We start from the raw sequence: 14,338 nt of genomic DNA, 5'->3' as shown, positions 1-14,338 counted from the left end.
CAAGTCCAGTTAACTAATTTTTATTTTAACACATCAGCATCAAATTATTCTAAGTAGCAAATGATTCTGCAAATAACTCTGTATATTTAAGAAAGAAGTTCTTTGCTGAACGGGTCAATAGGTCAATAACGGGTCAGATCTCAATAACTCAAAACTTTGCATTTCAAAAGTTAAAACAACTTTTCCATCTGGTAATATTGCATCTTTTTGACTATTGTTATATTATAATTTAATTATCACAACTATTATTAATTTCAAAATAATGAAAACCTTTCAGTCTGGATCTAATTTTCAGTTGTTAAAAAAAGCAAAACATGAGCTATAAAGAAAGCAGATCTTCTGACTTTATTTAATAAAGAGCTCTGACAAAATATTTTACTTTCAAAACATTTCAAGTCCAACAAATAATGAGCTGGGACAAACTGGAAATCATACAGTCAAAATGTATTTCCAGCTTTTATGTTGTCTTTTTCCCCTCAGAGTTCATTTGCTCCCGTTTTTCTTTTCTGGTGCTCAAATTTAACATAAACCAAAATATAAAGGCAGCCATTTGATGCATGTTACAAACTTTTTATTAAATTAAATTAGCCGTCCAGCTCAATCGATTCTTTGGCTTTCTGAACATTGTGATCGACGGCGGCCTCTAAAAACTGAATCCAGGTCAGCTCTGCTGCTCCACACACATGGCTGGATCTGGAGGGTGAGCACAAGTCAAAGCTGTCAGCACTAAAACAGCAACATTTACCACAAACAAATCATTTTAATGCTGGATTAAAGACAACATGCTGAAAACAAAACATTACACTGAAAACATTTAGTCTTATTAGCCCAATTTAGAGGCGACTGTTGAAAACAGTTTTGGAGCCGGCATTTATCAGGAACCATAATCAAAAATCTTAGCAAGTATTTTTGACTAATTGTGCAAATATCTCAGAACATTTAATACAAGATAAAACCAACTAATAAGTAACTTTTTACAAGATGTTGGAACTTGTTTTAAGTCAGTAATCCCTTAATATTTATATAAAAGATATAAAAGTTTAGTTCTATTGAGAGATCATTTCACTTATGAAAAAACTGTAATCAATATGATAATTGTTGTGTTCTGCATAAATATCACAATTAGGTATTTTCTGTGTATTATGCACTCTTGATTTTCACAGATACAAGCTACTGTGGGTAAATCAATCTTACCTAATTAGATCCAAAAATTTCCTTAAAATTGCTGCCAATTTAGACGTCTAAATGGAGAAAAAGAAAATGTTCATTATTCTTCAGTAAAAAACAAAAAACAAAAGAACTCAATGGCAATGTTATGGAAATGCCTAAAATATCAAAAACGAAAATTTTGTAAGTTTTTAAAATAATACCCTTATTATTTTGAGGGAGAATAAAGAATAAATGTATTCTATTTTTCCAATCAGAAAGACTGCAGGGTTGTCTTACGTGGTTTTCCACTCCACTGTAATTCATGGGTGGGTAGAGACAGAGGGCGAGATCGTCCACACTGCGAAGGAAAACATCAACGCTGAGAGAAACATCTTCATGGGAGTGAACAGTTTAACAAAACCTTCTGATGTCAAACAAAGGAAAGTTAGTACAAGTCCAAACATCCTGCAAATAACTTGAACCCGCTGGCACAAACCAACATATTTTGGTTTAAATTTGTAATTCAATCAGCAGGAGTCTGTTTAGTTAATGTACCATCATTTACTTTTTCCATTTAGTTGCAACTTTTTTTATTCTCTATGTAAATCCAGCAGAAACAACAACACCGTCTCTTTACCTGGGGCTGATTTCCCGGCTGATGTCGGCCAGATCGTCCAGCTGAGCGACATTTTGAGGTTCGGCAGCGTCACCGTTGGCCTTGACGGCTGACTTGAGTTTCCTCAGACAGGCTGCAGCAGCTTTCATTAACCCCTGACACGCACTGATCACCTGGCGGTCCTTCTCTGACAGGTAAACGTCCCGGTTGCCTCGAGGATTGTCGTCGTCCGGGTCATCAATGAGGAAGTCGCCGAACGGGTCTTGGGTTTCGGATAAGACCTGTGAATGTGAAGGAGAAAACAGCTGTTGGTTCTAAGCAATAAATCTGGTTTAATGTGTAAACATTTGGTTATTAAATATACAGAAACAACTAAAAGTTCAAATAAAATATGAGGGTTTCATTTGACAAAAAAAAAAGAAACAACTTTGAAAAGAGTGTTAGTGTTTACCTGCTCCATTTCCTCAACAGCATCTTTTACAACTCCAGACTGAGAAGACACAACGACCAGCAGGGCTTCCTTATTATCTGTCAAATACACATTTTTCCCAACAATAAACATGTTAAGATATCTGAGTGTCAAAGTTAGTAAAACAGACTGCTGATCCAGACAGTGGTAAAATAATTAAACCCTATCTGGACATCTAATATCTTCCCTTTAGGAATTTCCTTTTATATCAAAACTCTAAAACAAATAAAATGGACAGTGGGTGTAAAATTATTCACGTCAAATAAAATATGAGTTTAAGACTCTTAATCTAATACTTTGTTGCTATTTGAGGACAACATAGTATGAGAAATATGTTGTAACAATGGGAGTCAATGAAAGCAAGTTTCATTTAAGGGTAAATATTGTAGGTATGTTATGCTAATCTTCAGTTTAACATAAAGGGCAATGAAGGAGATCAGGAAATTTATGAATATTTATGCAACCAGCAGTTTTTTAAAATTATATTTTAGTTGTTCTCTGATAGATGTTTTCCAGTTTAAACCTGAGTAGCAGCAGTGTGCAAATATGGTTCTATGGTCATTTATTCAGATTATTTTATAGAAATAAAACAGACCAAATCTGTTTGGTATTCTTTGCAGAATGAGTACCAGTTGTTGTAAAACAGTTTGTCATCAGTATCAGGAGGTTTGCTCTCCCTGTTTATGCACAGGACTGGAAATGGAGATTAAAAATAAAATTTTACTGCCCAAAAATGTAGCTATGCATTCAGAAGTGGCAAACACACAGAGACAAAAGGCCTTTATGGTGAGTCAAACTTAAGTAAACGCTGTTATTCCTACATCATTAAGTGTGGAAAACTTGATACATACTTTCAGTGTTTCTGACAAATATCTCATCATTAAAACAAAAAATATGACTACCTGAAAACAAGCTGAAGCAAAGTTGACATAAAAAAATGTCGGGTAAAAAAGCTGGTCAACATTTTACAGCCGAGTTTTTCTTTATTTGTTTCTGCTTACCTTTTGGTAGCTGAGCAAAGCGATCACAGGCCGACCAAACTCCTCCAGTGGACGTGATCTGCTCCTGGGTCAGGCTGAAGAGCAGATAGAGGAAAATGATGAAGCTGCATACAAATGAGAGAAGATATCCAACTACTTCCTGATTTGTTTTCCTTGGTAAAAATAATATTTCTAGTGACGGGCTGCTTGCAGATAGCATTCAAACAACAATATTATTGTCAAGTTGAAAGAAGTGTAAAACCAGGTCTTCTGGTTCTGGTCTGCTCTGCATCCCCAGAACCAGAACCATGGAGAAGCAGCATTCAGCTTCTATGCACCACAAATCTGGAACAAAAAACGCTGTAAAACAGCTGAAACCCAGAGTTCCTTTAAATCAAGGCTAAATCCCAGCTGTTTAGAGCTGACTTTGATTGTTTCACAAATAAACTTGACTTGACTCAGTGTTTTGTGGAGGATATATTCAAAAAAAGGTAAATAAAATCTGTGCTATGGTTGAGTTGCAGTTCCAAAACAGTAGATTAGTTTTATTAAAGCTTGAAACATCTGAAATTGTCAAGAGGTACAGAGATGTGTTTCAGAGAAGCGGCGATATGCCAAATTGGACAGAGGCTAAAAGAATATTTTTCACCCTGATGCAACATGTTGGGAAATTTTAAAACTTGAAGCAGAAATAACGGGATTTCTACAACCTTTGACATTTCTCTGAATGGTCAGCACTTCTGGGTGAAGAGAGGACAACTATGGTGCAGAAATAGGTAAACATTCCTCCAATCTGCTGGACTTGATGGGTGATACGTTTAGTGTAATTTGCTTTGTGAATCCAGTGAAAAAACGGCAAACAGCCTTAAGAAAACATCAACCACAGATGTTGGAGGCTGGCTGCTTTGTAGTTCCTCTCATTGTGTTTGTGTGATAGTGATGTGTGCACCTCTGCAGTGGTGAGCTGATTATGACCTCCACCAGCTGTAAAATGCCGTCCAGCACCTCCACAGTGGCGTCCCTGACCTGTCGCCGTAGCGTCACCCCTGAGACACAGACAGGACTAAAATACTCAGCCAGACTTACAGAGCAGCTGCAAATATTAATCACTCTTCAGCAGAGGCAGGCAGAGTAACCAAAATGGTGATCAGGTCAGAGTAACACTGTTTCAACATATTTTTACTCAAGTACAAGTAAAAAGTACAGCACAGTAAAATTAATCCTAAAAGTATTTTTTAGTTACTAAAATAAATGTAATTTAGTAAATGTAACTAGTTACTACCCAACTATGCTCTTTTACTCAGATCTACTTTATTTTGCTAATAAAAATAAAACTTTATACAGTTGAAGAGTCACCTTGGCTTTTGGGTAGCCAGTAATACACAGTCGACAGCGTCAGGACGCTTTTCAATATGAACTCTGACAGCTTTTCTCCATCCTGCAAGACAAGCAAGTTTGTTTTTAGGACACCATAAAATGCTTATATGGCAGTTCAACATGGAGAAAATCTACAGAATTCCTAAAACAAACAACCTAGAACAATTAGATGCTTTAAGATGTTTTCTTTGTGAGACCTGAATGAATAAGCAGAAACAATTATTTTTGTTGAAAATAGCAAACTGACTTGTAAAGATGGCAGAGGGGGTCTAGAGAAGGCCAGGCTCAGTTTAGTTGCTTCATGTGACACAGCCTTCACTGCCTGGTCTGAGGAAAAGGAAGAAAAGTGGAAACATTGTAAAAAAAATATTGAAAACATTTTCAAAATATTCAACAGATACAAAATTATATTTTTATGTGAAAGTCAAGTAATGCTTTATTGTAATGTGCGATGATGTGTGAAGACAAAAATGTCATGAATGAGCACTATTCTGAAAAAAGATGGGATTGTATATTACTACAGCTACTTTAATTTTATTGTGCAAAACAGGATCTGTGACAAAAGATGGCCACTAACAAGATGGGAGGTCATTTAAAGCCACATGGGGTCTAGAAAATGGTAGATCTGTTAAGGAAACTCAACTCAAAGTGTCCCAGAAGTTGGAGAGATTGAAAGCTCCGTCGCTCTCATTTGATTCTCCATCTAAAGGAAAATATACAGAGAACACTCTTTAACTGAATTATAAGATTAAACCTTTTTTTCACACCATGGATTAGGTTTACTTGGTTCTACTTCTTAAGAAAATGTCTCAGTAATAATTGTTTAACACATGTTAAATAGTAGCAGAGACAGTTGGTTTTTAATCAAAGTATGTTGATCTATATAGTTGTTTCTGACAGTAATACAGAGATGAATTTGGTTCTTGACTGTAGCTTGTCATTCAGAAAATGGCCATTTCACCGAATTTTTCACAATGTTGAACAGGTTTAATTTGCTCTGGTTTAAAATCTACAATATAATAAGATGCAGAAACGGTGCTGAAATCGACCTTTTCGAACCCACACAAATCAAACAAGGTTTTGCAAATCACAAACTCGGTTTTTAATATTCTACTATCAGTATGTAATACTATAGTCCAGGTTTGAAGAGTCTACTAGTTATAGTTTTTAAACTAAAACAGCTTCATGACAATAATTTAAGGCGGGTAAAAATCCAACAAAACCAGAAACGTATTTAGTTTTCTTAAAAAATAACAACAACAAAGGCAGTTTCATCATAAAAATGTCAAACTACACATGCTTTTGTACGTTGTGGTAGGATCGGAACTATGAAATATGAAAACACTAGGGTAAATAAAAGAGTCAACGTGAATATACTAAAAGCAGAGAAGTAAACAAACAACAGGAAAACGGATTTTATGAGACACTCCATGCGGCTTTAATCGCTAGCAAAAGATTAGCATGCAGGAGTATTTTTGCATTCCCTCCGCAATAGATAATCTTTCATATTTACCTCGTACTCGGTCTCTGATACACTGAATAGAGTTCAATACGTTTCGTAAAGGCACAGACAAAGTTCCATCACAGTTTTCAGCACTCATGACGCCAAAATGAGATAAGAGCAAATAGCAAAACAACTCTAAAACGGGTGTTGTGGAACTATTAAAGAGCGGAACGTTGTTTTCGGGGAAGATAATATGTGAAACAACCGTGCTTAATAAGTTTGATTTATTCGCTGTACATTACTTTCACACTCGCAAAAATCTGAAAAGCCATGAGCGGGGGACAAAAATACTGTTCCAGTCATAAAACAAATGAGAAATTAGTCTCCGGAGGTTTTCTTGCTCAGGCCATTAAATCGCAGCTCAGATACCAAAGAAATTCCACAATCCTTTGCGCAGCTGACAACGTCCATCTCAGAAAGTCGTTAGGACGAATCTAAAACATGCTGAGTAAGTCCTGAGTCCTCTGTTTTCCAATTTAGCCTGGTACTCATGATACAACTCCAGTTTAATTGTCTTAATTTATGCTATTATATTTATACCACTAACCTGAACGCTGATGTTATAGCATATAATGTTAACAAAAACATAATTAAAAAATGTGGTTTGTACTTTTTGAAGTGGCAAGTACGAACATCTGCGTAGTCAAATGCTTTTATTTAACCTGATCAGTTAAGCTGTAGTTTCCAACGATGGTCATAAGAGGGCAATAATAAAGCCTAAAAAATCTATCAAGAATTCTTTTGGGGAGATTTTAAATGACAATCACTATTTGGAGATTTTAATGGTCGTTGCTATGACTATGACATTTAACTGTTTTAATGGACTTTAAAGAGTTTTCTGGGCAACAAACTTTTTAGATAGCCATTTTAAAATAGCAGGCATGAGGCAAAACAGAATTAAATAACTATTCAGTCTAAATTTATTACTTTGATGGATTTAGAAACTAATATTTCTTCATTTGATTGCACATCTTAACATTCAAAGTATAAATTAATTTAATATTAAACACCACATCATTTATCAATTGGCATTAAGAGAATGTTATATATGTAAAACACAGCTCCATTGTTAAATGAATTAGTAAAATTATTTTTTTATGTTCATTTTATGTCATGAAGAGGTGCTGTACACTTGTTAAATTGTGTTCTGTTACCATAGTTACATAGTTGCCATTCTTTCTTTAGTTATTATTGTACTTACATTAATTCCACTGTTTACGTGCAAACGTTATGAAATTAATAAAATGTATATTTTAAAAACAATGTTGTTAGTTAAGTGCATTAGTTACTACAGTAGAGAAACTTTGTGTCGGCTGTAAACTTACCTGCCGAGGAAACGGGTCTTTAATGTGTAATACATGTCTGAGTCCACATGGTGTCACTGTAAGATGATCTGTTTTTGTTCCACACGTACCGACATGCTTGTAATTTTAAAACAAACTTTACCTGCCTTTCCCACTTTGCTTTAACAGGTTGATGTGTTTTGTACGGTGGCCGACAGGTGCAAATGCGCAGCAAAAGAGAAAACATGCAAACAAAAAAAAAAGACACGCGCACAAATTAAATGCGGCAAACAAAAAGCAAATAAAATGCAGCAAACAAAAAAGAAGACACCCCCGAATGAAATGCAGCAAACAAAAAAGAAGACACCCCCGAATGAAATGCAGCAAACAAAAAAGAAGACACCCCCGAATGAAATGCAGCAAACAAAAAAGAAGACACCCCCGAATGAATATTATAAAAGAAGACATATTATATTATAATAATATTATAAAAGAAGACATATTATATTATAATAATATTATAAAAGAAGGCATATTATATTATAATAATAATATACATATTATAAAAGAAGAAATATTATATTATTATAATATTTATAATAATATTATAAATATTATAAAAGAAGACATATTATATTATAATATTTTACGGCGTATCTGAAAAGAAATATAGTAATACGTACCTTTACTTTCTTTCAAATTTCTTTCTCTGAATCTTGCATCTGGTCCCATAGAAATGAATACTATTTTCTTTGACTCCCCCTAGTGGTCTGGAGCACTTCCGTTTTCAACACTTTTTGTTTGCTGCATTTCATTCGTGGGTGTTTTCTTTTTTGTTTGCTGCATTTCATTCGTGGGTGTTTTCTTTTTTGTTTGCTGCATTTCATTCGGGGGTGTTTTCTTTTTTGTTTGCTGCATTTTATTTGCTTTTTGTTTGCCGCATTTAATTTGTGCGCGTGTCTTTTTTTTTGTTTGCATGTTTTCTCTTTTGCTGCGCATTTGCACCTGTCGGCCACCGTAGTTTTGCCATACTTATATACTTGATTTGCAGGGATTTTATAAGGGATGATTTGTGGTTTTTAAAAATAAAACTTACTGTTAAGAGAGTCAGAGTAAAATAGGACTTTGAAAGGACAAAACTTGGGTGAAATGGGAGCAGGTGAACCACTGTGGCAACCATTAAGAGGAGCATTGGGAAGAAGAAGAAAACGTGGCGATTTGTATTAAAAGCTAAAGCAAAGAAATAGATATTCAATAATGAAGCTTCTTTACCAATGAAATTATTAATCTGCTTCAACTGTTACCTGTAGAGCATTGTACAGAAAGCCAAGCAATATTTTCAAGAATTTACCCATCACTATGACCAGTCTCAAAGCTTTGGCTGCATTGCTGGCAGTAAATTTAACTTTCCACCAAGGATACCCTTTGTCTCTGATTCTGTTCATAACCTTCATGGACAGAATTTCTGTGTGCGGTGAAGTTGTAGAGAGGATCCATTTTAGTGACCTCTGCTTTTTTGCAGATGATGTGATTCTGTTTAGCCTGGTCGTTGCCTACCCGTGCAACTCTGCTTAAAAAAAATGCTCACTTACAGCAGAGTCTGGGCTGTTTCCCTTTGACTCAGATTGTCTCTGGTTGTCTTTTAACCGGGCCAATCAGCGAACAGAAGGAGAAGTTGTGAATGATTTTCTGCCCTCTTTTAGAATTGTAGTCTGCATGTAGTTTTAGTAGTGGCAGCAGAGGAAGTGAAGGAAACTGTTCAGCTTGTGTTGGCTCACTTCCAAATATAAACATTAATAGCTGCCTCGTTCAGATTGGCACGTCTGTCTTTGCAGAAGAAGTTTACAGCACAGGCAACTTCTGGTAAGCTTCTTAGCATTAAATTGGTTTATTACATTTGTCACAGGCAAACGTTAGTGACTGGGTAAAATTTAAAACCTCAACACAGTCCACACCTCCAGGAACCAATCTTTCCTCAATAACCAATGGTCCAGGCCTGGGGGCCAAATCTGGCCTAACGTAGCTGTTTATGCAGCCCTCTGGTCTCCAAATTACATCAATGAGTCCCTCCAGTTTTTCACAAATCTGCAAAATTCACACAAAATCAACAAATCCCCACATTTTTTCTGACTTTTCTAGAAATTTTCTCAAAATTGGTCCAAAACATTGAGTTTAAGTGACTGCTGCATCAGCCTTACATACATTATTGCAAATATCATAAGCATTTCTAAATCTGCACCACAAAATCTGCAATTTTGATTGCAAAAAAAACGACTAAAACAAACACAAAATTCTGGAGGAACAGTTAATTATTAATATTTTAACAGTTTAATTGGCTTTATCAATATATTCTGGCACAACCGGCCCTTTAAGAACATTCAGGTTTTTGACATAGCCCAAAATGAAAATGAGTTTGATGTCCCTGCTCTATATAAAACAAATGGCGTACGACAAGGGGCTGATTTTTACCAGGCTAGTTTCTGTTAGCTTCATCAGACTGTGATCGCAGCTTTCATTGGAGCAGTTTGCAACCAAGTGTAAAGCCTCCAGAAAGAAATTCAGCACCTCCATCGTCTTGAAAAGGGTAGAGTGTCATTTCTAGGCAAGGATGACAGTGAAGGAGTTTAAATTTCTTAGGATGCTGTTAATGTAGGACGGAAAATGGACTGTATGATTGATAGGTGGATTGTTGTTGCACTCTCATCACTGGTGAAGAGAGAGATTACCAGAAAGGTGAAGCTCTTTATTTACAGGTCAATCTGTGTTGATGTTTTCATCTATGGTCATTATCTCTGGGTAACCAAAAGAAGAAGATGATGGAGACAAGCAGCTGAAATGAGTTTCCTCCACAGGGTTTCTGCGCTCTCCCTTAGGGATAGGTAAGGAGTTCGGTCATCTGGGACGGGTTCAGGCATCTTCTTATGATGCCCTCCTCTGTATTCAGGACATGTCCCACTGGGAGAAGACCCAGAGGAAGACCTAAGACATGAGGGACGAGGGAAGTCTGGACCTGTCTGCTTAAACTTCTGTCTTCACGACCCGACTTCAGATTAGGCACAAGATAATGGATGGATGGATAAATTGATTGATGGCTTAGTTTGGCTTTTATTTGATGCTACACACCATCATCTACGTCAATTTTCATTCCCTTATATTTATGTTGTTTGTAGGTACTATCAGAAAGTAAAACATAATTTTAGGGGTGGATCAATAAATTGGTCAGCCAATAAATTAACCTTGATTTTCTTAATTGTAGAAGATCTGTAATTGGCCAGTACTTGCATGTGAAGCATATCCACCAATTGTATCTACCTCAGCAAAGGTCTAAAAATCAGCCACTTTTCTCTTCGGCTCTGCTGTGGGAGAGGTTTGGCTGACAGACCGGCCCTCCAGGTCATGCCTGCACATTTCACTTCACCTTTAGGCTACCTGAAGTACATCAATTTTAGGATTAAAGGGATTATTTAATGTTTGAAGACTTACGTGAGTCATGGAGACAAAAGCCCTTTTTGGTACATAAGAACAATTGTAGAAAGAACATTACTGGTTGTTGGTTTGAAATAGAAGAATTAGATTTTTTGAATCGTCTATTAACCTGAGCCTCCACTGTCTCAGACATAGGTGGTGTATGAGGCCAGTCAGCCTTTATTGAACTGGCAAACACTCCGCATCTCAGTTCATTTCTGCTGCACTGCGACAAAAGTTGGACCTAGTTTAAAGTGTTTAGACCCTTTCCACTGTCCCTGCTGCATTCACAGAAGACACAAACACGCAGGAGGATGAGAGCTGTTTCTTTTCCGTGAGGCTGAGGAAGTTTATCTAACAGTGGCGTTAATGCACTTCCCAAGAAAAATGTCGATAGCAGCTCTGCTCTGGCTCGCTCCGGCCGTCTGATGGCAGATAAACTGTCAGCCATCAGACGTCTGTGTGCTGCAGACTGCCCAGCTCATTTAATCTGTTTCTAAATACAGACAAAATTAAAAATGTTCTTGCACACCCACAGGAAAGCCTCTGTGGAAGTGGCAAACGTCTTAACAGAGCCAATATTCTTTCATCCCAAACAGAGAAGGAGAAAAAAAGGCCCAGTTTATAGGATGAAACTGCAGCACTGGATAAGCCTATTACAGTGTGTGTGCGTAGCTGTGTGTGTGTGTGTGTGTGTGTGTGTCGGGGAGGTTTTTGGGTTCGCTGATTACTCATCACCAAACTAAGACACACAAACACATGGAGTGAGTAAAGCCTGTGTGACTGATAGGGTTTCCTAACACAACAGATCAGACCGGGTTTCTGCTCTGCCTCAGAGATGTTCGCTCGGTTTGTGTGACTGACTCGCTTCCTTTCATCTCTCTGCACCGTCTTTCTATTTTTAATCTTTTTCAGTATTTTTCTCTCTGTTATTTTCTTTCCATCTTGATTCCTGGTTTGTTTTTTATGTCGTCTTCCCTCCTTATTCTTCTTTCTTATGTTTTTTCTTCTCTTTAATCCCCCGCAGATTGCCTTTCCTCCCTCTTTCCTCCCCTTACACCTCTCTCTCCCTGTCTGACACTCTCTTTCCTTCACCTCCTCCTCCTTCGCCTCCTTTTAAAGCTCCTTTCGTCGCCCGCCACCCCCTCTCCCTCATTATTCGGTATAATCAGTTGTCTAGACAGTGACTCCCCACACAGATCACACCTGAGAGAGAAAAATGGACAGAGGGAGAGGAGGAAGAAAAGACACAAAAGAGGAAATGAGATAGGGACGAGAGAGAAGGGGGTAAACAACTGATTTACTTTTCATTCTAGTCTTGAAGTTCTCAGAAATGCTTGTGAATAAAAACTGACAGGAGCAACACAGATGAAAGAAGACAGAACAGAAGGGAGAAAAGAGGCAATCAGATGTTTTAAATATCTTACACACTTTGACAATAAAATGTCTGAGATGTTTCATCTTTTAATTGTTCTCTTATTCACTTTGTAGGATATTTAAAGCAAAGTTTAAGAAGCAAAAGCAGAAATTTCAAAACAGCAGAATACATTTTCTTGCTGGCTTGGTGTTTATGTGTTAATATTTCTCATTGAAGTGACTGCTAACTCGTGAGCACTAGTTAGTTGCAGTCAACAACGGATGAAGTTGTAATGGAAGATCCATCATCAACTTCTATAATTAAATCATTTATTTGGCAGCATTTTGGGTTTCCAAAAGGAACAACAAATGGCAACAGAGTGACAGAGAAGACACAAACAATATTTAAATACTGTAAATTATTTAAAAGCTGAAAGACACCGGAAGCATCGCTACAACAACTGATGATTGGACGTCTACGCGAACATTTAGCTACATCACAAACACAACGCGTGCTGAAGAGAACAACTGGGAAATGTACTACAGACAAGCCGAAGCACTTATAAGAATAATCAGTAAACATGCAGGGTACAGATCAAAGCAAAAACTCATAAAATAATTGATCATAATGTTCAAAATAAATAAAAAAAAATCAAGATCAAGGTACAATAATCACCAGTAGCAGTTGGGTGCAGTCGTCTACTTTTAAATTAATACATCTACTTAGCAGATGATTCAGATTAAGGAACTACGCCAAGATTAGTGTTTGATTACTTTAAAGAAATTTTGGTAATCATTTGTCCATCTGAGCAAAACGTATAATTCTTGGTGGCTTTTGTTTTCCACTGTTGCAGTACTGAACAAATACATAAAAATACATTTTGTATTTACATACTGCCACCCTAAAAGTATTTAAAATCTCCTTAAACATAACAGATGCAATTGTTATAAATGAGGTGGAAATCATGCAATACATTAGAAAAAAAACTGTCATTTTGAAGCTGAAATTTAGAATTTTGTTGAAACTTAAAAATATGTGTGCATTTTGTCTCAAGTATTATTGTAAAGTAAAGCAAAAACAAGGCCTTAATAACTAGAATATATTATCTGTCAGTTTGTTTTAAGCACAGGTAACCATGACGATGGTTTTGTTACATGACCTAGATATGACACGGCCAGTTTGTTAAAGGCGATACGACCAGCGCTGGTGATTTAAACATTAATGTAACAATAAAGAATCTAAACTGAGGATAATTGAAGAATTAAGAAAGGAGTTATACGACCTGCAGTGAACAAGAAGTTTGAATCTTGTTTCGAAGGGAAATGCAACAAGGCAGAAAATTGTGAGGTATAAGAAGTAATCAGATTAGTCAGATTATACAGTGACATTATTAAATCCACCCAAAGATTGAAAACAACCTACCAGGATGTTTGTTAAGTCTGTGTGCACTTATTTGGTTGTAAAATTGGGTTTATGTGGAGTTTGTTTAACAAATGTGTCTGTGTATTTTATTAGCCTCCCTGCTGCTTTAATTTCTGAAGTTAAGGAGAAAATATATGTTGTGTTTGTGTGGGCAGGGTGAGGACAATTTGCCTCGCCTGCTTCGCCTTTGTTTGCTTTGATCTCCTGCGTCTGAGGAGAAATTCCCTCACATAATGACAGCTTTACAGCATAAAGGTTTTTTAGGTTTTAATGCTCAACCTGCACCCCCGCACATGTTTTGCTGTGACCTCCTACATGCTGGGGACGAATTTGCAATATTGCGTGAAATTAATTCAAAACCTAAACATTTTTCAGGACTGCAAGGCGAAAATGTCTGGTTGCAGTAAAGTTAAATTAAGTTCATTCAGCATTTTTCAGTTTTTCAGCCATAAATTGGCCTTAATTGAATTGTCTGATAACTATGATCAGTTGGAATATGCGTCCTTTACTTTGTTAAACAATGTGAATTCATTTCAGTCAAACAGACAAACTTAAAGTGTCGAGATGACTTGTGTTGTGAATTGGTGGCACATAAAACTGAATTGCACCTGTCAGTTATGTTTTTGGCTTGTGGGAGGAAGTGGGAGTACCCAGAGAGAACTAATACATGAATGTGGAGAACATGCAAACTTCATGCAGAAAGACCCTGAGCCAGG

The 14,338-nt window shown here is 36.6% G+C and overlaps 1 protein-coding gene and 1 long non-coding RNA gene across 3 annotated transcripts; one reads left to right on the top strand and one right to left on the bottom strand.

Annotated features, from left to right (window-relative positions):
- Positions 1–322: 322 nt before the first annotated feature.
- On the bottom strand, positions 323–6,279 carry ccndbp1 (cyclin D-type binding-protein 1). 2 transcript variants are annotated; one of them, XM_044122923.1, is made up of 11 exons: positions 6,105–6,279; positions 5,235–5,294; positions 4,839–4,918; positions 4,571–4,652; positions 4,164–4,260; positions 3,236–3,339; positions 2,217–2,293; positions 1,787–2,046; positions 1,447–1,507; positions 1,195–1,241; positions 323–693 (listed from the first exon to the last, which is right to left on the bottom strand). In XM_044122923.1, the coding sequence occupies exons 1-11, from the start codon at positions 6,190–6,192 to the stop codon at positions 585–587; spliced, it is 1,065 nt and encodes a 354-aa protein (XP_043978858.1). In that variant the 5' UTR covers positions 6,193–6,279; the 3' UTR covers positions 323–584. The 2 variants fall into 2 exon arrangements, with proteins under 2 accessions (XP_043978858.1, XP_043978859.1); XM_044122924.1 differs by having other exon boundaries at positions 3,236–3,309.
- A 148-nt stretch (positions 6,280–6,427) lies between these two features.
- Positions 6,428–10,552, top strand: LOC122834462. The gene is made up of 3 exons (XR_006371205.1): positions 6,428–6,543; positions 10,132–10,257; positions 10,323–10,552. It is a non-coding gene; the product is annotated as an uncharacterized LOC122834462 (long non-coding RNA).
- Positions 10,553–14,338: the final 3,786 nt, after the last annotated feature.

The sequence above is a fragment of the Gambusia affinis genome, linkage group LG07 (genome assembly GCF_019740435.1).
Source record: "Gambusia affinis linkage group LG07, SWU_Gaff_1.0, whole genome shotgun sequence".
NCBI lineage: Eukaryota > Metazoa > Chordata > Actinopteri > Cyprinodontiformes > Poeciliidae > Gambusia > Gambusia affinis.
The sequence above is the reverse complement of the archived record's forward strand: the minus strand, read 5'-3'. Positions and strand labels throughout refer to the sequence as shown.